The sequence below is a fragment of the Monodelphis domestica genome, chromosome 5, assembly GCF_027887165.1.
Source record: "Monodelphis domestica isolate mMonDom1 chromosome 5, mMonDom1.pri, whole genome shotgun sequence".
Classification (NCBI taxonomy): Eukaryota; Metazoa; Chordata; class Mammalia; order Didelphimorphia; family Didelphidae; genus Monodelphis; species Monodelphis domestica.
The window spans coordinates 3,566,495-3,586,049 of record NC_077231.1 but is presented as its reverse complement, the minus strand read 5'-3'; the positions used below and the strand labels follow the sequence as shown (position 1 = coordinate 3,586,049).

At 48.3% G+C, this 19,555-nt stretch overlaps 1 protein-coding gene across 5 annotated transcripts in view; it reads right to left on the bottom strand.

Annotated features, from left to right (window-relative positions):
- Nucleotides 1-19,555, bottom strand: part of MEI1 (meiotic double-stranded break formation protein 1) — a 62,169-nt gene that overhangs the window by 33,159 nt on the left and 9,455 nt on the right. For all 5 annotated transcript variants that reach the window (XM_007506072.3, XM_007506073.3, XM_056797439.1 and 2 more), the window contains exons 7-17: nucleotides 19,387-19,517; nucleotides 18,477-18,591; nucleotides 18,024-18,140; nucleotides 16,765-16,864; nucleotides 16,522-16,656; nucleotides 12,204-12,321; nucleotides 11,569-11,660; nucleotides 10,920-11,061; nucleotides 9,457-9,568; nucleotides 8,552-8,612; nucleotides 6,719-6,816 (exon numbers count right to left, since the gene is read on the bottom strand). In XM_007506072.3, the coding sequence (XP_007506134.1) occupies nucleotides 6,719-6,816; nucleotides 8,552-8,612; nucleotides 9,457-9,568; nucleotides 10,920-11,061; nucleotides 11,569-11,660; nucleotides 12,204-12,321; nucleotides 16,522-16,656; nucleotides 16,765-16,864; nucleotides 18,024-18,140; nucleotides 18,477-18,591; nucleotides 19,387-19,517 (1,221 nt within the window). The remainder of the gene's footprint in view (nucleotides 1-6,718; nucleotides 6,817-8,551; nucleotides 8,613-9,456; nucleotides 9,569-10,919; nucleotides 11,062-11,568; nucleotides 11,661-12,203; nucleotides 12,322-16,521; nucleotides 16,657-16,764; nucleotides 16,865-18,023; nucleotides 18,141-18,476; nucleotides 18,592-19,386; nucleotides 19,518-19,555) is intronic.

Genomic DNA, 19,555 nt, shown 5'->3' with positions numbered 1-19,555 from the left:
ACTACCGGGGACCTGGGGATGCTTTTGTAGCTAGAGCTTCTGGGGAATATCTGGAATGAAGGGCAGTCTATGGGAAACACAATGCCTAGTTAAGGGAACAGCCAACAAGAGCAATGGACAATGAGCTGCAAGTATGAATCTTAAGAACTCCTCAGACTGTACTTTAGAAGATTTGATTTAGCTATTCCCTTATTATAACAATGGAGATACTTGGTCTAACAAGAATCAGGAATGTCTTGGGATCTTTACATTATTCTACCCATACTTAGACATACTTTAGGGGAAGATAAAGTTGTAAACTCCTGATTGAACAATGAAGGTACTCAACCCATACCCCTAGGTCTATTTTTAGATCTAATACAAAAAGGTGTTAAGTACCTGTAAAGGTTAAATTAATCACAAAAAGGCCAAGTAACTCACAAAAGGCAAGCTTAACAAAGAAGTGTGACATACTCAGAAGATATAATCTAACCAGAGAAGGTGAGAACTAAAGAGTGATGAGAACTAAGAATGGGCAGTCCTGGAAAAAAGTGTCTACTGTGATTGGCAGACATGAAAATTAGGGGAGGTGACATAAGAGAAAATTTCTTTAAAAGGAAGGGGTAAAAGTCAGTTCAGGCAATTGAATTCAGTTCGGAGTGGATATTCTGTACTCAGTTCAGGAGATTGAGTTCAGTGGAGGACTGGTGGTGAGTGATAAGACTGACTCCCTTACCTTTTAGGCTCAGGGGGGCCACTTTGGCTAAGGCCTTTAACTACTGCCTGGCTCAGCCTGAGCCAGAGCAGTTTAAATTAACTCTCTCTCTCTCTCTCTCTCTCTCTCTCTCTCTCTCTCTCTCTCTCTCTCTCCTTTCCTTAATTCCTTCTCTCTATATTAATTAAAATCTCCATAATTTCCAGACTGATTTGGGAATTTTATTTGGTGACCATTTAAATCTAGATTTCAAATCATAACACTAAAATTATCCTTACAAAGGAGAGGTCAGGGCTTGAATGGCTAAGCTGAGGAGTTGGCATTTTACCCTATTTATCCTGGGGGCAACAGGGAGCCTTAGAAATTTTGGGAACCAAGGGCTAACATGATCCTATTTGTATTTTAGGGAAACAAAGTGAAGTGGGCAGACCCAGGAGATTACTGCGCACAGGGCCTGCCATGTTGTATGACAATTGGCTGGAAAGGACTCAGTGACTGATCAATGCCATGATCCTAGATAATTCTGAAGGCCCCAGGATGAAAAGTGCTCTCTGTCTGCCTCCTAAGAGAGAAGTAGTGAACTGTGAGTGCTTTCTCATTTTTTTCCTTTTTTCTTGCCTTTTCTGCAATATGGCTACTCTGAAAATGTTTTTTGCATGATTTCCCCCATATCACTAACATCATATTGCCTGCCTTCACAGTGTGTGAGGAAGGTAGGAGGGAGGAAGAGAATCTGGAACTCAAAATATAAGAAGAAAAGAATGTTAAAAACAAAGAAATAATATAATTTTTTTTTAAAAGAAGGCTGTTTTTATGGTACACATGAGAGATGGTAAGGGGCGCACCTGAACAGTGGCCTATGGACAGAGAGGAGAGAATAGCTTTGAAAGGAAATGGCTTGGGGTCCCACCCAAATAGAAGAGATCTGGGGTGCTAATCAAATGCCGATTGATTGACTCTGAGACTCCAATTAATTCTACTTCCTGAAATCAATCAGGACAAGAAATGGGGCTGCCTTTTGGCCAAAGATCTACATTCAGGAAGGTGAACTCCAATGGTGGGGGGGGGGGTAACAATCACATGGGAAGGGCATCCCAAGATACAGCTAATCCAAGAGCAGACAAACAGGTACAAAGATCAGAGATCAGGCCATTGCAGTTAAGAGAGGCCCACCCAGGAAGCACTCCCAGGAAGAACATAAGGCTGGATCTTTGGTCCCTCCAGAGCAGGGTTGGGAACCTACTTAATGCAAGTAGTGTCCTGGCATCAGATACCTAGTTCCCAGGGTCTCTGTTCCACTGCTCCTCAGCTATTCTGGCTAGAGTTTGGGCAGAATGAATTTGTACCAAGGTGGTATTAGTAGGGGCAGAGTGTCTTTCTTAATGGAGTTAGGGTGCAGAAGTGCCCAACAGCTTTCTGGGCATGCATTGGCCATCATAACAATCTTGTGATGCCCTTCAGACTAGTAAAGTTTGAGAAGACTCTTCTCAATTGGTCTTTTCCTCATTGTATACAGGAGCAAATCACACACTTCTGAGAAATACTCAGTCCTGCTGCCAGCTTGCCGAATTCTTTGCTATGAGTCTAAGACAGTGATGGGCAACCTTTTGAGATTGGTGTGTCAAAATTCGCCCAAAAAAATGAGCATAACTCAGGTGATGTGTCACTTTGAGAAAAAACACCATATAATTCCGTGATATTTGTAGTTTAAATAACAAAAATGTATAATTGTAATATATAACTGTATTTAATAAACCAAAAACTAATTATTTAACTTACCTGCTTAGTGACTTCTTTGTTCATCTGTCAGTCCGTTTCTTTTGTTGGTCTTGATATTATTTCACTTGTGTGGGGAGCCCTGAACTAAGATAAGTGAGGGGGAGGGGAATTCTTTAACTAACCTGCCTATTAGTGACTTTTTTGTTGCTGAATTTCATTGGCTAAATCTTCAGTTGAAGGTTGGTATTTTGTACACTTCAAGCCCAAGCAAGTGCTACTAACTTCTCATCTGTCAATCTGTTTCTTTTGTTGGTTTTGATATTATATAACGCTGAAATTCTGGGTTTGTGCCCCAAAGAGATAATAAGGAAAAATACCTGTACAAAAATATTCATAGCTGCGCTCTTTGTGGTGGCCAAAAATTGGAAAATGAGGGGATGCCCTTCCATTGGGGAATGACTGAACAAATTGTGGTATCTGTTGGTGATGGAATATTATTGTGCTCAAAGGAATAATAAAGTGGAGGAATTCCATGGGGCCTGGAACAACCTCCAGGAAGTGATGCAGAGCGAGAGGAGCAGAACCAGGAGAACACTGTACACAGAGACTGATACACTGTGGTACAATCGAATGTAATGGACTTCTCCATTAGTGTCAATGCAGTGTCCCTGAACAACTTGGAGAGATCTATGAGAAAAAACACTCTACATTAAGAGGAAAAACTGTGGGAGTAGAAACACAGAAGAAAAACAACTGCTTGATCACATGCGTCCAGGGGATATGGCCGGGGATGTAGATTCTAAATGATCACCCTAGTGCAAACATCAACAACATGGAAATAGGTTTTGATCAAGGACACACATAAAACCCAGTGGAATTGCACATTGGCTAGGGGAAGGGATGGGGTGGGGGAGAGAAAGACTATGATTCTTGTAATCAAGGGAAAATGTTCTAAATTAATTAAATTTAAAAATTTTTTAAAGATATTATTTAACACTGAGAATAAGGTCTCACAAAAGTATGTAGAGGGAAAAATTATGCGTAAAGCCATTGCTATATTTTTCAGGGTGCTAAAAGTGTCTGGTAATCGGTTCCAGGCAATCCTCTGTTGCACATGGGCCAGAGCCCCGCCCAGTCTTCCACCAGCCTTGCCCCGCCTCAGCCGGCTGGTCCGGGGGCACCAGAAGAGCAGGGGCTATGCCCAGTCTGCCAGCCTGCACACTCCTTCTGCATGTGTGTTCCTCCTTCCTGCCCCCATAGCAGCCCCACCCACCCTAGCCATCTGGCGTGCTACAGCTTGCCCCTCTCCCTACCCCCACAGCCAGTGCATGGAGCAGCCTCCCTGCCCCCCCACCCCCCCACCCCGGGCCAGGCTGGGACATGGCCATGGTTGCTGTCATGCAGCTCCCCAGACAGGTCCCAGGCCCCGAGGCGTGCTAAGCCCACATGTGGCCACATGTTATCGAAAATGGTTATATGTGTCAGTGCTGACACATGTGTCATAGGTTCACCATCATGTTTCTAAGAAATGCATCTTACAAAAAAGTATGTGAAAGGGATGAACATAAAGGAAGAAAGACTGATGGGTTATGGAACCAGACAAACCTGGGACAATGACTCTACCTACTAGGCACAATGTCCAGGTAAGATCTGAGCCATCTGGAAGGTCAGTCAGAGACAGAGAATCACCAGCTTTCAGGACTGAAAGGTCCCTCTGGTCACTCCATGCTCCTCCTGGGGGACTCTGCCAGCTCCAGGAAAGTCATGAACAGACCCACTGTATGTGGCAGCCTGCAAAGATTGGGACTTGCCACCAGGAAGAATGAAGGTTTTGTAAAGTTTTCTAGGAAGGGGATCTCTTATATATAAACTGTTCATTCCAAGCTCTTTGAAGTAGATGGGGCCTCAAACTCAACTTTTTTTTAACCCTTTCCTTTTGTCTTAGAATGGCTACTGAGTATTGGCTCCAAGGCAGAAGAGAAGGGCTAGGCAACTAGGGCTAAATGACTTGTACAGCGTCCCACAGTTAAGATGCACCTAAGACCAGCTTTGAACCCAGGACCTGTCATCTCTGGGCCGGACACCATCTACTGAGCCACCTAGAACCACAACTCTTAAGGAAAAGCATGATGTACAAGTGGACACCGTTGCCATGACAGCTGAATGCCCTTTTTTCGGTAGAGATGGAAACTTCTGGTGTGGTCTTGGGGGATAATGCTGTCCCCAAACTCATCCAAAAAGGAGGCACAGAGGCCATCATACCCCAACCATCTAACAAGGTCACGGGCCAAGGAAGGAAGGTCAGCAAAGCAGACCCCAGAATGAGGGCCCCCTGCTGATCCCCCTTTGTGACTTCTTTCCCCAAATTTTCCCCGCTAACTGACTTGTTATGATTATTATTCTCTCCCCAATACAGGAGAAATAACATGAGAGCAAAGACTTATAGGATCAATAAATATATATCCTACTTTAAGCCCCCAGGTTATTACCCCCCAAAGATTGCAATTCCAGAACGAAAGCCCAAAGACTCCTGCCCATGGCCCCTCCTTTCTCAAGTACAAGATACACTCCAAGGCCCTACAACATCATGAATCTTGTCCTACGGTTACCAAACTTGAATGAATTCGTTGGAACAAAAGCCAAGCCGCATTGCTAGGCATCTCAAAGTAACACAAGAAAAACAGAACCTGTAAATTGAGGAAACCCCCCCAAAAAGCCTCGATCCGAATATGTTTCGTTGTTCATCTCCCAAGCAATTATGATGGATAGTGAAAGCTGGCCAAAAGCACAGGGATCCTCAACGCAGGTCAAGGGGGGCCAACCCACAGCGGCTTTATTCACATTAACCAGCTCTATCGCAGTGTCGCAGAAACCTAGTAAATGATCACAGGTTTCTCTGTTGTAGTAACATCACGAGAGCGTGGTTAGGTGATTTGATAATATCCAATCAAACTGTAGAATGTCAAATACGTAGAGAATTGATTATGTGTGCGTACCAAAAGCCTATATAGTAAACACACCATGATACCATGGCAGAGCGCTGTGTGTGATGCCTGTGTATGTGGACTGGATGCCCGCTGCGTCTCCTCTCACTTATCTGAGCATGACATCACATCTGGGCAGACAGATGCTGGTCCTCAGAGAGGCTGCTGGACAGACCTCAAGAAGATGGGTGGGTCAGTGACCCCCTCTGACCCTCAGCCCCTTGCCCAACAGTTATGCACCAAGGCCATGGATGCTCACATGGCTGGGAGGAGCAGAGAGTCACCCCCTCTAACCCTTCCTAGAAGAGGGTGGACCACAGGCCTTGCCATCTACCTAGTTTCTGCACCCTCCAGGTCCAACAGCACTGATATCTGACCTGCCAACAAGAACAACCCAGTCTTGCCGGCTGCACCCGCCTACATGTGCTGTCTCCCGTCAGGAGGAGGTGAGCTTCCTGAGCACTATACTGAATTTTCGTTCAAGCCTTGGGCCAGTTTTTGTTGTTGTTGTTCTTATCAGCTGACTTTAGCCGAAAGAAACCACACCGTAATGGGTTAAAGAATTTAGCTCCCAAGACTGTCTTGGGAACATGATGGCCTCACTTGGAGGTACTCAAGCACCCCGTTAGAGGCTGAACTGACCCAACATGGTGCCCTGGGCTTCTGATTATTTTCACAGCTTTACCTGGTTCCAACACACGTCTCTTTCCAGAGTTTTACCCTGGTAATTCCCTCCACACTCTGTTCTCTCCACAATGGACTACTAGCTCTGAGCCCATGTCCACCTTCCATCTCCAGCCTCCCATCCTGGCACAAGCCATCCTTCCTGCCTTCTCTTCTGCCACTCAGAAGCCTTATCTTCCTCTAAGGTACCCTCTCCTCTAGGGAGCCTTTCTCAATCACTCCCAATTAGAGTTTTGTCCCTCCTTCCATTTTCTTCTTTTTGTCTTGCTGTGGCTTCTGTCATCTCCTTGAGAACACTGACTATGCTCTAGGGCTGGTTCCTTTTTGCCTTTGTACCCCCATGCCATCCCCATGGAACAGAGGATATTATCAGTTTCTTTACTGCCTGGGGGGCCTCATCCTCCTCTTATTATGGGTTAAGGGCACATTCACTAAAGGGCTGAGAGGTTAGAGGGGGGTGGGAATGAGATCAGAGGCCGCCACTGGAGACAAATGTTGGTCCTGAACCTTTCCGAGCATCCCAATGCAGGTGTGTCTCTGCTGGACCCGCTCTCTGCCTTCAGTATTCATACCTCTAAGGAACAGCTCTTCTAAATGGAGAGTTCATCATCCCAAAGAGCACCCGTAGACATCTTACCCTCTCTGGGTGATGGTGCCTTCTTCTCCAAAGCTGAAAAGAGGTTGAGGCACAGGCAGTGGAGGAAATTGGAACACGCCTGATTCAGGGCTGGGTGTCTTAGAGGGAGGAAAGAGAGAAACACTGAGAATCCTTGGTCTAATAAGTCTCCTTCCTCCTTGTCTCAATGGAGGCTCTCCCCCTCATTTATAGGGAAAACCTTATGGAGATCCTCATACAGGGAAGCACGTTGTCCAAGAAGGGCTGTGAAGGGCAGCTCCCTTTTGTCCCCTCTCTTTCAATTCTTTGGATGGGAACCAGGATCAGACTTCTATTAGGGCCATTCCCTACCAGGGTCCTGGGGGCCTTCTCTGTGTCCAGAAGCGCTCTTTGGAGACGTGCTAAGACCTCCCTCTCCCCTCAAAAAGCCCCTCACTGTCTTCCATCAAAGAGAGCTGCTGCCGCATCTGCTTCCACCAAGGAGATTGTGCCTTGGTTAGGGACAAGGACGGGCCTGAGACAAATCAGAGCACGAATAGCTTGGCAAGAGACATCTGGTCTATTCCAGCATCACAGTACAAGCCTGCCAACATGGAGGGTTTCCTTTCTGATGCTGTCCACTAGAGCCTGGCTTTCCTTATTCGGAGATTAGCAGGGGCTGCTAACTAGGGCTAACCCCAGAGCCTCACAATGGCCAAAAATAGTCTGGGGATCCTGAAAACGATTCTGTAAGCCCCGAGGCGGGTGCCAGCTCATAAAAGGGATGGCAGATGGCCATTAGTGATTTAAGGAGATGGAGCTGAAGCAGCAACCTTGGTCTCCCCCTCAATCAGCCCACCACCTAGCAGGTGGTAGAACCTGGCAGCCCTGCCTTCCACAGCCTGGTGTGGGCATGGGGCTGGGGGGTGGGGGGAGGCTGTCAGTTATCTGCCTCACAGGTGAGTTCCCGAGTCCATCAAGAAGGCAAGAGGAACAGACCTCTGTAAGGAGACAAGGAAGGACCCACTTTTGAGATTTCTTGGTTTGGCTCTTGGCTGGCTGGTTTTTCTGAGACTGGGAGGACAACTGCCCCTCACAAGCCCAATTCCGGGGCAGACCAGCACAGGAGCTTTGGCAGGCTTTGATTCTGGCCTTTCCTTGGGCAGCCTGGTGGCCAGCTTCTACCTGGAGCTCACTAGGTTGGAGCTAGTTGTTGTGTGGAGCTCCAAACCCGAGCTCAGGTAACCACAACCTCAGCCTCCCCAGGATTACAAATCGGTGGTTTTAAGAAGCAAAGACCTGGGGGCAGGTAGGGTTCAGTGGATTGAGAGTCAGGCCTGGAGATAGAGGTCCTGGGTTCCAATGTGGCTTCAGATACTTCCTAGTCATGTGTCCCTGGGCAAGTCACTGAAGCCCCATTGCCTAGCCCTTATCATTCTTCTGGCTTGGAACCAAGGCACAGTAGTAATTCCAAGACAGAAGATGAGGAGTTAAAAGCAAGAAAAAGGAGCAGGAACCTTTGGCTCTAAAGGGCTGCTGACTTACAACACTATAGTGTGAATGGCGAAGGTCCACAGGGCTGCCAGCTGGGAAGCTGCTCTAAGGCTGCAGGTCAGCATGGTGTGTTGGAAACCCCAAACTCAGGCTAGAGAGCCTGTCTGCTGCCCCGGGAGCCACGGACAGCTGGACCTGAAGCAGCCCCACTGTGCTTTGCAGCTCTGTGAACCATCTCCCTCATCTTAAAGCAGCGATGTGAAACCCTCCCCTTCCGGTTAGCCCTCAAACTGGAGCAGGAAGTGAACCCAAAGGTCGCCACCTCTCCCCTCCCTCCGGGCACCTCTCCGGGCTCCGGAGAAGCCCTGAGAATTGGCATACCTCTGTCCGCTGCAGAAGCGGGCCTTCAGCTCCATGGTCAGTCTGATGAAGGAGGAGGAAGCTGGGAGGAGAGGAGGGAATGAATGCTGCATCAGCGATAAGATCTCAAAGGAGCCGCCTTCAAACCCTCCAATATTCCTTCCGCTACATTAGGCAAAGGCCCTGGAGAGATCAGCAGCCCCACTTGGTCTGTCAGAGCCTGGGTTTCCTTGTTAGGATAAGGAGGGGCTGTTAACTGGCTCCAGATTTCAGGGGACCCCCAGGAAATCTACCTGTTTGCCTCTGAATTCTCTTAAGGAAGGGCCAGTTTTCCTAGTCCTACAACCTGCCCTGGGTTCCAATGAAAGCCCCTGTCTTAGTTTGGTGCCCCAGACCCAATCACTGAGTCCATGTAGACTGACCGATTGATACCAAGCTCAAACAACTTTGCAAGATTTCCCATTCTGTACTCCGGGGAGGGAGGGAAGGAGGAAGGAGGAAAGATGGCTCCCGACTTGGGTTCCTCATCTTAAAGGATAAGGTGGGTGGCCCAGTTGAGTTCTAGGATGCTGACCCAATCTACAGGTGTGAACTGAAGAACTTTGGCAGGGAACCACCAGATGAAAAACCCACCCAATTCCCTTTCCATCCTGTTTGGGAAGAGGGATGGCTAAACAATGAGCCCTCTGATGGGGCAGCACGGTGGCTTGGTGGGTGCGAGCCAGGCCTAGAGATGGGAGATCCTGCATTCAAATGTGGACTCAGAAACCGCCTAGCTGGGTGACCCTGGGCAAGTCACTTAAGCTCCCACTGCCTAGTCCTTACAGCTTTTCTGCCTTGGAGCCGTACAAAACCCACTGATTGTCAGATGGAAGGGAAGCCCTCTACGCTGGGCTTGCCCTGAGCCAGGTCCCAACGCTCCCTACCCAGCTTCTTGGAGAATTTCTCCTTCATGCGGGGTACGATGACGAACATGTTGCTCACAATCAAGAAGAAAGTCTCCATCAGCGCGGGGTGAGAGTCCTGCTCAAAATACCTCTACGAGCACGGAGAGAGGAGGAGAGATGAAGAGGGAGGTCACGCAGGACAAAGAGTCAATCAACACCAATGCCAGATTGGTCCAGAGTCGTCCTGAGACCCAGGTCTATGTCTGAGCCTCGGGGGCACCAGTCCTGGAATGGCCCTCTTTCTAGACTGCTTCCTTCTGCAGAGAGATAGACCCAAACCCCACCCAGAGTGCCCGCTGCCAACCAGGACAGCTTTCTGGACTGCGTATGAAGGAGCATCTCCCATCTGCCTCTTCTTGTGCTCAGAGAGCAGCCCAGAGCCAGGCTCTCCAAAGCGGCAGAGGCCATGGTGCCCCTGGTATCCTGGAAGCTGAATCTTGGGAGTTGTGTAAACAGCACAGAAAGAGCCAGCCTTGAGTGAGGCAAACAGGGAAGCCCCCAGCCCAGAGGAGGAGCCTGCAGGGACTCATGGAACCAGCTTTCCCCTGAAGGCAGGGACTGGGACTCTCAGAATCCCTTCTGATGCACAGAGGGCACACAGTGGGCCTGGGGAGGCGGGAGGAAGCCATCAAGTCCTCCATCCCTGCCCACGCCCCTGGTGGAGCCGGCTGTCACCAAGAAAGTTGCCCTCACTCTGCCCCCCCTGCCTGGGGGCTGAAATGGGGGCACCTAGCAGAGGCCCGGCAAGCAGCTCCTGCATGCCCTGCACTCTAACCTTCCTGCTGAGCTAGCTGCCTGCACAGCTGCTTCTACCCTAGGAGGGCTGAATCGATTCGGACCAGCAAGACAGTCTGTCAGGCCCCTTAGCCTCCTGGGGCACATTCCGGGGCTCAATCCCCATGGATCTCTCCACTTAGGAGACACCACGCAGAGTCCTCAGCAGCAGCTCCTGCCTCTGGGAGAAACCTCTCTGAAGAAAGTTCCCGTGCTCCCAGGACATCCCTGGGGCTGTACGTCTTAAAGCAAAGAGAGAGAGTGGCCCAGCAAGCGGAGAGCTGGCCATCCTCATCTGTGGAAGGAGTTCTCATTCCTGCAGTTCCTCGCCTTAATGACATCCCAGAAATGATGGGAGCATAACTGGGAACAAAAATGAGAAGGTGGGCCTAAAGCCCCCCACCCAATGCCAATGTCCTGAGCCACAAGAGACTTGAAGTCCAGTTAGAAACATGGCATCCTGAGTTTGTTATTGTCCTTTCTATGGGTAACTGGAAAAACACATATAATTGAATTTTTAAAAAGAGAAATATAGAACGTCTGGCCACCGAACCCTCTCCCTCGCTCCTCCCGGACATGCAGCCAGCCTGGGCTCAGCTGCTTGCCCCCATCCCTGCCGGCTGCCCGGCTGCCCCCCACCCAAGCCATCCTACAGTCACCCCAGCTACCATGACGACGGGGATGCAGAGAGAGTCACAGGCACTCAGGAGGAACTCGGAGAAGGTCTCCAGGGTGTCTTTCTTGTCGCTGCTGGGAGCCGTGAAGGGGTTCTCCCGGGCTGACGGGTCATTCTGAAACTCCACCGCAAGTCTGGGGAGCAGAAAGCAGCAGGGCCATGCCCTGGCTTTCACCTGCTTCGTACAAGAGTCAATTGGTGTGGCTGGGCCCGGGGCAAATCCTTAGTCTACACTTCCAAAGGTTCCGGATACTTCACCTCTATGTGTGTGGTCCCTCCAGGCTCAATTGCTATGGCTATCAAAATTAAGAGCCCACTGATGAACTCCTGGAGTCCCTGGAATTGAGCTGGCTCGGTGCCTCTGGGATGGCCTCCAGGATCTGCACGCTCCTCCCCAACATGTCAGGCGGCACCAGAGGGTCTCCACAAGCAAGAGAGAAAAGCCACCCAGCCCCAGGGAGGTCACTCCTCCTATGTGGGACTGGCCCTGCCTCAGTTGCTTCCTCTGTCAAACAGGGATAAAAGGTGCTGCCTCCCACCCCTCCCTCCTGAAGCTAGCAGGAAAGGGCTTTGAAAACCACAAGGGGCTACAGAAAGGTCACTCTGAGGGTGTCTCTTGCACCTGACATGAGGGCCCTCACCTGCAGGCATTTCGAAAGCCCTTCAGGGCACCATGAAGGATCTTCCCCTGCTGCTGCCCAGCTCTGCCAGGATCTCGGCTCGATGGGTGACCCTGGAAGGTGGAGGCCCAGGCCCCAGTGAGACTTAGAGGCCCTGAGTTCAGATCCTGGCCCTCATGCTTGTTCCCCATGTGACCCCTCTGGGCCTCAGTTTCCTCATCTGTGAAATAACAGGGTTGGACTCCACAACCCCCAGGCTCAAAGCTCTGGGAGGTTATCCTTGGGGACCTATCTTTAGGCTCTTAGGTCTGGCTCATTGACTAACTGGGGGAGGTGCAGGGAGGGGGAGACCCAGGCCTGGAGCTGAGCTCCTCCAAGCCAGCCCTCCTCCCCCAATGGTGCTCTTGTCACAGAGCCAGGCCCAGAGTCAGACCTCAGGCAGTCACTAGTTGTGGAGCTCTGGGCAAGTGGCAGATCTGCCTCAGTTTCCTCCTCTGTAAAATGGGGGTGAAGGTGGGAGGCTCTGCTCAGCTTCAAGTCTGTAAATAGGGGCCCATTTCTCACCCCCCCAGACTCTAAGCTAGCCTCTCCTTTAAGCTGTCATCTTCCCTGGTGCTTCCCCCAGGGCACCCTGTGATTGTCTCTTGCCCCCTTACCCCTGGGAGAGGCAGAGGCCTCAAGGGCAGCACCAGGTCTGCACAGCGGGCCAGCAGGGTTTGCAACAAGGCCTGGAGCTCTCCATATGGCACAGGTGGTGAACTCAGGTGGTCCGTCCTGCCAAGCACAAGAGGAGAGTGGGCATGGGCATGTGCTTGGGGCCTGCCCAGCTCCCAGGGGTTCTAGTTCTGGTTCAGTTTGGAATTAGATGCCCCCCGGCTAAGCATTGGCTCAGCTGGCCCCACTCCAGCCTCCAAACGTGCATGAAGCCAGGGGAGGCAGCCTCCCATGGGCAGGCTTTGTCCAGAGGACAGGGGATCTTGAGTCCCCTGCACCAACAAAGTCCCCGTTCTAGAGAAGATGAGGGAGCGAATGGAGAGAGACCTCCTCACTGCAGAGGATGAACAGCTCAGAGAAAGTTCTGGGATCCATGTTTTGGCTGTTGCTTCCTGCCGACTGACTTTGGGCCATTCCCTTGCTTCCTCCCTTGTAAAGTTGGGGGGAGGAGGAGAGGGTCTTCCCATTGCCACATTCTCTGACCTCAAGGACTGCTGGGCCTCAGTGAGTCATCAAGCATTGGTCCAGATACTGGGGATGACGGCAGAGAATCCTAAAACTCTTCTTCTTGGCCCTAGCCCAAGGCCTCGCTTCTTCTGTGCTGTCACTGTGTCCCCCACACTGGCAGAGGACTCTCAAGCCCCCCAAACAGTACACCTACACAGGGGCCTTCAGGTATTTTACTATTTTCAAAAGTCAAACATTCCTGCATCATCAGTTCTAAAGGGCGTTATCTGTGTTCGTCCAGCTAAGGAGTCTTGACTCAAAGGAAGCTGATACTCAGGTGAGGCAGGACAGGCTCTCCCTTAAGTAAGCACAGCAGGAGACTGAAGGAGACTTTTTTTTTAATGTCCCTACTTTGCCACATCCCCTCCAGCATTCATACTGTCATGTTAGCCAATCTGCTAGGTGTGAGGTGATACCTCAGAGTTGTTTGGATTTGCATCTCTCTGATTATAAGAGATTTAGAGCACTTTTTCATGTGCTTATTAATAGTTTTGATTTCTTTGACAGAAAATTGCCTATCCATATCCCTTGCCCATTTATCAATTGGAGAATGGCTTGATTTTTTGTACAATTGATTTAGCTCTTTGTAAATTTGAGTAATTAGATCTTTGTCAGAGGTTTTTGTAATGAAGATTGTTTCCCAGTTTGTTGCTTCCCTTCTGATTTTAGTTACATTGGTTTTGTTTGTACAAAACCTTTTTTAATTTGATGTAGTCAAAATTATTTATTTTATGTTTTGTGACTCTTTCTAAGTCTTGCTTGGTTTTGAAGTCGTTCCCTTCCCACTGGTCTGACATGTATACTATTCTGTGTTCGCCTAATTTTCTTATAGTTTCCTTCTTTATATTCAGGTCATTCACCCATTCTGAGTTTATCTTGGTGTAGGGTGTGAGATATTGATCCAAACCTAATCTCTCCCACACTGTCTTCGTTTTCCCAGCAGTTTTTGTCAAATAGTGGGTTTTTGTCCCAAAATCTGGGGTCTTTGGGTTTGTCATAGATTGTCTTGCTGAGGTCATTTACCCCAAGTCTATTCCACTGATCCTCCTTTCTGTCTCTTAGCCAGTACCAAATTGTTTTGATGACCACTGTTTTATAGTATAGTTTGAGATCTGGGACTGCAAGGCCCCCTTCCTTTGTATTTTTTTTATTATTTCCCTGGATATCCTTGAACCTTTGTTCTTCCAAATGAACTTTGTTACGGTTTTTTCTAAATCAGTAAAAAAGTTTTTTGGAAGTTCAATGGGTATGGCACTAAATAGATAAATAAGTTTGGGTAGGATGGTCATTTTTATTATAGTGGTTCGTCCTATCCATGAGCAGTTAATGCTTTTCCAATTGCTCAAGTCTAGTTTTAGTTGTGTGGAGAGTGTTTTGTAGTTGTGTTCATATAGTTCCTGTGTTTGTCTCAGGAGATAGATTCCTAAGTATTTTATTTTGTCTAGGGTGATTTTGAATGGGATTTCTCTTTCTATTTTGTGCTACTGAGCTGTGTTGGAAATATATAGAAATGCTGATGACTTATGCGGGTTTATTTTGTAACCTGCAACCTTGCTAAAGTTGTTGTTTATTTCGACTAGTTTTTTGGTTGATCCTCTAGGATTCTTTAAGTAGACCATCATGTCATCCTCAAAGAGTGATAGCTTGGTCTCCTCATTGCCAATTTTAATACCTTTAATTTCTTTTTTTTCTCTAATTGCTACTGCTAGTGTTTCTAGTACAATGTTAAATAATAGAGGTGATAATGGACATCCTTGTTTTACTCCTGATCTTATTGGGAAGGCTTCTAGTTTATCCCCATTGCAGATGATGTTGGCTGATGGTTTTAGATATATACTGTTTATTATTTTTAGGAAAGGCCCTTCTATTCCTATGCTTTCTAGTGTTTTTAATAGGAATGGGTGTTGTATTTTATCAAAGGCTTTTTCTGCATCTATTGAGATAATCATGTGATTCTTGTTGGCTTGCTTGTTTATATGGTCAATTATGTGGATGGTTTTCCTAATATTGAACCAGTCCTGCATTCCTGGTATAAATCCTACTTGATCATGGTGGATGACCCTCCTGATCACTTGCTGGAGTCTTTTTGCTAGTATCCTATTTAAGATTTTTGCATCTATATTCATTAGGGAGATTGGTCTATAGTTTTCTTTCTCTGTTTTTGACCTGCCTGGCTTTGGAATCAGTACCATGTTTGTGTCATAAAAGGAATTTGGTAGCACTCCCTCTTTGCTTATTATGTCAAATAGTTTGTATAGTATTGGGATTAGCTGTTCTTTGAATGTTTGATCGAATTCACGCGTGAATCTGTCGGGCTCTGGGGATTTTTTCTTAGGGAGTTCTTTGATGGCCTATTGGGTTTCTTTTTCTGATATGGGATTATTTAAGAATTCTATTTCTTTTTCTGTTAGTCTAGGCAGTTTATATTTTTGTAAATATTCATCCATATTGCTTAGATTGGTATATTTATTGCCATATGACTGGGCAAAGTAGTTTTTAATGATTACCTTAATTTCCACTTCATTGGAGGTGATGTCCCCCTTTTCATCTTTGATGCTGTTAATTTGCTTTTCTTCTTTCCTTTTTTAAATTAGATTGACCAGTACTTTGTCTATTTTGTTTGTTTTTTCAAAGTACCAGCTTCTAGTCTTATTAGTTCAATAGTTCTATCACTTTCGATTTTATTAAGTTCTCCCTTAATTTTTAGGATCTCTAGTTTGGTTTTCTTCTGGGGGGTTTTAATTTGTTCGCTTTCAAGTTTTTTATTTGTATTTCCAATTCACTGATCTCTGCCCTCCCTAATTTGTTAATATACGCACTCAGGGATATGAATTTTCCTCTGAGTACTGCTTTGGCTGCATCCCATAAGGTTTGGAAGGATGTCTCACCATTGTCATTTTCCTCAATGAAATTATTAATTGTTTCTATGGTTTGTTCCCTGACTAACCAATTTTGGAGTATCATATTATTTAATTTCCAATTAATTTTTGATTTGGCTCTCCCGGTACCCTTACTGATCATTATTTTTATTGCCTTATGATCTGAAAAGGTTGTATTAATTATTTCTGCTTTTCTGCATTTGTATGCCATGTTTCTGTGACCTAGTGTGTGATCAATCTTTGTGAATGTGCGCCATGTGGTGCTGAGAAGGTGTATTCCTTTTTGTCCCTATTTATTTTTCTCCATATGTCTATTAAGACCAAGGTCCTTCTCACCCTGTAGGGAGCAGAAAGGGCCCCAGAGACCAATCCCTCAGAGATGCTGAAAAACAAGAGGATGGCGGCAGTGGCAGCAGCAGTGACCTCAGAGGCAGGGGCAGAGGGCTGTGATCTGCACTCATGAACTGCCCTCACCAGAAGGGCTCCTCCATTTCTAGAGCACCTCCCACTGGCCCAGGTGGCCCATCAAAGTAATCTTAAGGACTGGAAGGGACCTCGGAGTTTATCAAATACAACTGAGGTGCAAGTCCCCTCAACAGGACTTCAGGCAAGTAGTCAGTCATGCAGCTTTTGCCTGAACGTTTCAACTGACAGGGAGCTCACCCCCTAACCAGGCTTTTAGGAAGAAAGTCTGTGAACCTCGAGTGCTCTAGAAATGGGAGCTATCACCTCACAAGACAGCCAGGGCTCAGAAGTTCTAGCCAATCTCCTTGGTCCAAAGGTCCCATGCAAGGGGTCAGGGGAGACACCAATGTTGAAGGGTGACCTCAGACACACATAATCACAGAGGAAGTCCCCTGGCTCAGCTCCTCACCTGAAAAAAGCTGCCACAGCATCGATCGCCTCCATCACAACCTCCTGAACACAGCTGCCAATTGCCTCCTGGAGAACCCAACTGGCATCTTTGCAGGTGGCCGAGTTTGTAAAAAGCTTGATCTCCTCTGGCTGCCTGGGAAATAGGAAAGGATCGAGGGGTTTATCTGAAGCCACCTCCTAATCCTGCCACTCCTCCTGCCTGTGCCCTCTCAGCCCAGCCATGGCCACCCTCTGCCCTCACCGCTTCAGGATCTCTTTGAAAAGCAGCAGACCCTGCTTCAGGAGTTCAGAGTTGTTCAGCTGCAAGATTCCCTTCAGGCTCCGTACCAGCGACTCAATCCCTACATTGTGGGGGACAAGGTCTGGGGGTGGCCCCAGACAGTCTGCCCTTTGCCACCCTCCAGGAAGAGAGAGTCATGAGTGAGGAGGGACAGGAAGTTTTCAGAAGAATAGAATATACCTGCCTGGGCAACCAAGTCATTTCCATTAACACTGATTAAGCACTAGCTGTGGACAAGGCCTTGGGCCAAAGTGGCTGCCCAGCCAGCATTAGCAGTGCTGGCTCTGGAGCCAGAGGCCCTAGGTTCGAATCTCCTTCCGTGTGACTTTGACCTTCTCTGGGACCCGGTTCCCTCCACTGTAAACAAGGGGTTTTAGAGAGAACAGGCCCAAGGTCCCATGCAGCCTGAGGCTTCCGACCCCAAACCTTTGTTGAAGCACAGCCTATACCATCAAAGGCTACTCAGGACACTCTTAGTGGCTGAGCCGGGGTGACTCTGTAAATGACCACCATGGGCCTCCGAGGCTTCACCTCTAAAAGGAGGTCATCAGGCCCATCTCAGGAACTCCTCTCTGGACCTTTCCATCTCTGATCACAATGCAGGGTGGGAAGGGACCCCTTTTACAGAGGAGAACAGAGCTGACGCCTTCTTCTAGGACTCTGCCCCAAAGTGGAAGACTAACAAAGCTTCATTTCTAAGGGGCATGAAGAATGGAGAGAGGATCCTGAAGAGGGCCGAGTCCAGTGCCCGAGGGCCTTGGGTCAAAGGCTCTAGATGTTCCCACAGGATCCTGAGGGAGAGAGAGTCCCCGGAACACCAGCCACCAAAGGGCCAAACCTATTTCCACTGTGCAGGGTCTGGGACTGGGCAGGAATGGTGGGGAAAAAGAAAGGGAAGGGAAGACAGCCTTTGTCCTTGCCCTAATACCCCCAGACCCCCCCCACACATATATACAAGCGCTTAATGTCTGCTGTCTTGACCTGGCTGTCCCTCCTGGCTAGTCCAGGTCTTTCTAGGCCCAGGGACCCCTTCAGCACGTAGCCCGGGTATCAGGCACCTAGGCCCCTGACACAGGCAACAAGGAAAGAAGGGCAAATATCAGAGACATGGCGAAGAATGGGTCACTCAGATGCATTAACCAATAGAAAAGGAGGGCTAAGGGACAGGGACAAGGAAAGTCCAGGGAGGCTGGACAGCCCAGGCAGGTCCCAGCACGAACCATACACAGCGTGGCACTTGGAGAAGAAGAGGCGATCTTCAGTCAGGAGCAACAAGCAGCTGTACACAGGCCAGAGGAGGACCTCGTTGGTGCATGAGAGATGCTCAAACAGGAACTCTGCAGGGAGTGAGAGGGATGAAACCCCACCAATGCAGTCCCACGTTACTGAAAGCCCTTCTCTGACTAGTATTATACATTTCACAGGGGGAAGGGACTGAGTCTAAGCATGCCCAGAAAAGCATCCCCATAGGTGGTCATCCGTTTGAAGACCTCCAGGGGTGAGGACCCCCTCCCTCACAAGGCAGCCCATTCCATGGGCCTCAGGACAGCCCTAATTATCAGGCCAGTGCTGGTGAAGTCTTCATCTGAGGGCCTGCTGCCACCTCATCCCATTTGTCCTTTGCCAGGGGGTCTAGGCACCCTCCAGAAGGAAGGAGACCTGCACCCTACTACCTGGGATGTCTGCGTAGATGAAGGTCTGGGCATACTTCCCAGGAGAATGGACCAGCACACCCACCATGCAGTGGGCACTGGCTACCTGCAAGATTTCGTCTCTGGACAGCAGCAGCTAGACAAAAAGACAGAAAGCAAATATCCCAGAATCACTGCCAGTCCCTGGGAGCAGAGATTGAGGAAGCAAAAGGAAACAAGAGCAAAAAGAATGACAGACAGAAAGAGAAAGTCAGGAGTGTGAGACACCATGTACCCCAATAAGCTCCAAACTGGTAGAAAAGGTTAGAGCATACACAAACTAGAGAAGGGAAGAAGGTGCCTTTTCACAGCTAACACTAGAATTCTTAACTAAACTAAGGCCAAGCATTATCACAGAAAAAAAGTCAGGGGGCATCTATATGGCTAGAAGAGAGCCAGGCCTGGAGATGGAAGGTCCTGGGTTCAAAAATGACCGCAGACACCTCCTAGCTGTGCAACCCCAGACAAGTCACTTCACCCCAAATGCCTGGCCCTCATCATTCTTCCACCTTGGAACCAATATTGATTATAAGACAGAGGGTGAAGGTAAAAAAAAAAGCCTTCACCGAAGATAAGACGGATAATTTCCATTAAAAAAAATACAAATCCACTGGCACAAGCCGGCCAAATAATGTTGAGCTGCAAGTAGGTGGGTAGAACCAGTCTCCATTAAAAAGTTAAAGTTCATCATTTGGGTGCAGCACTAGCAAGCCTTGGCAGACCCTGAGATAGCTGGGCGACACCATCCCAAGCATGGAAGAAAAGAAAACTCAAGAGGCAGCCAACAGTGCAGAAGTCCAGCACAGTAGCAGGGCTAAGTGCCCAGAGTCCAGCCAGGAGAGGCTCCGTGACAGTGGCGGTGACCAAGGCCAGAGCCCCGGGCAAGAATCACCTTTTTCAGCACTAAGGGGAGGGTGCTTTCTTTGGGTGGCATCTCAGCATTTTCAGAAATCCCTGCCTCCCCTGACCGGCTCATTATAACAGACACAAAAGGGTCATATTTCAGCAGCTGTCTCAGCAAACCTGTGAAAATAAAGAAGAGAAAACCTTAAGTGACAGTA